At 60.1% G+C, this 1,210-nt stretch overlaps 1 protein-coding gene across 1 annotated transcript; it reads right to left on the bottom strand.

Moving 5' to 3' along the window:
• Positions 1-80: 80 nt before the first annotated feature.
• Positions 81-498, bottom strand: LOC103779438 (merozoite surface protein CMZ-8-like; the record flags this gene model as incomplete). Its single annotated transcript, XM_008947063.1, has 2 exons — positions 337-498; positions 81-200 (listed from the first exon to the last, which is right to left on the bottom strand). Coding segments are annotated over exons 1-2 (282 nt in total), but the record flags the coding sequence as incomplete, so codon positions are not given.
• Positions 499-1,210: the final 712 nt, after the last annotated feature.

Below are 1,210 nucleotides of genomic sequence, written 5' to 3'. Positions count from 1 at the left end.
CGTGAGGGTGGGTGTGAGTGGTGTGCCCACTCCCCCCTGCCTGCCCCAGGAGCACCCAAGGGTGCCAGCGCCCGGCTCACCTGTGGTGGTAAGGTGCCCCCCTGCTTCTCCCAGGTGATGGTGGCCGTGGGTGTCCCCGCAACCCGGCAGTACAGTCGCACTGTGGAGCCCTCCTGCACCTCCGTCCGCTCCGGGCTCACCTGCACCCGGGGCGTGTCGGCCGCTGAGGGAAGAGAGGGGGGTCAGGGTGGCACTGGGGGGTGAGGGCAATGGTCCCGATGGAAGAGATGGGGACGATGGAGAAGATGTGGATGATGGAGGAGATGGGGACAATGCGGGTGATGTGGATGATGGAGGCAATGGGGACGATGGAGTAGATGGGGACAATGAAGGTGATGGGGATGATGGGGATGATGGAGGTGATGGGGATGATGGAGGAGATGGGGACAATGGGAGTGATGTGGATGATGGAAGCGATGGGGACAATGGAGGTGACATGAGTGATGCAGGTGATGGGAATGATGGGGAAAATGGGCTGATGGAGATGACTGGGGTGACAGGGATGGTGTTGACAGTGAGGGTGATATGGATGACGGAAGGTGACAGAGACAACGGTGGTGACAAAGATGAGGGGGATGATGGGGACAATGGGGGCCAAGAGATGATGGCATGAGGAAGATGGATGATAAGAGATGACAAGGATGATGGGGACAGCGATGATGGGGCAAAAAAGATGATGAGAGTGATGGGGACGATGGGGACAACGGATGATGGAGAAGGATGATGGGGATGATGGAAACAATGGGAGGTCACGAGGGTGATGGGGACAAGAAGGGTGATGGGGATGATAGGGGTAATAGGGGTGACACAGATGACAATGGTGATGGGAATGACAAGAATGACGAGGATGACGAGGACAATAGCGATGGGGACAAAAGGATGACAGGGACAATGGGAGATGATGGACACGATGGGGACAACAGGGATGACCGGGATGAGGGAGACGCGGCCCACCTTGCACGTGGAGGAAGGCCCGTGCCATGTGCTGCCCAGCGCTGCTGCGTGCCCGGCACGCGTAGTGCCCCTCGTCGGCGGGCTCCACGGCGTTGAAACGCAGCGTCCCCCCCTGGACCACCGCCCGTGGTGGCACCCCTGTGGGGACACATCCCGGTGTCACCCCTGCTCACCGCAGCCCCATGTCCCCGAGCCC

The sequence above is a fragment of the Merops nubicus genome, unplaced genomic scaffold, assembly GCF_000691845.1.
Source record: "Merops nubicus isolate BGI_N331 unplaced genomic scaffold, ASM69184v1 scaffold50759, whole genome shotgun sequence".
In the NCBI taxonomy this organism is placed as follows: Eukaryota; Metazoa; Chordata; class Aves; order Coraciiformes; family Meropidae; genus Merops; species Merops nubicus.
The sequence above is the reverse complement of the archived record's forward strand: the minus strand, read 5'-3'. Positions and strand labels throughout refer to the sequence as shown.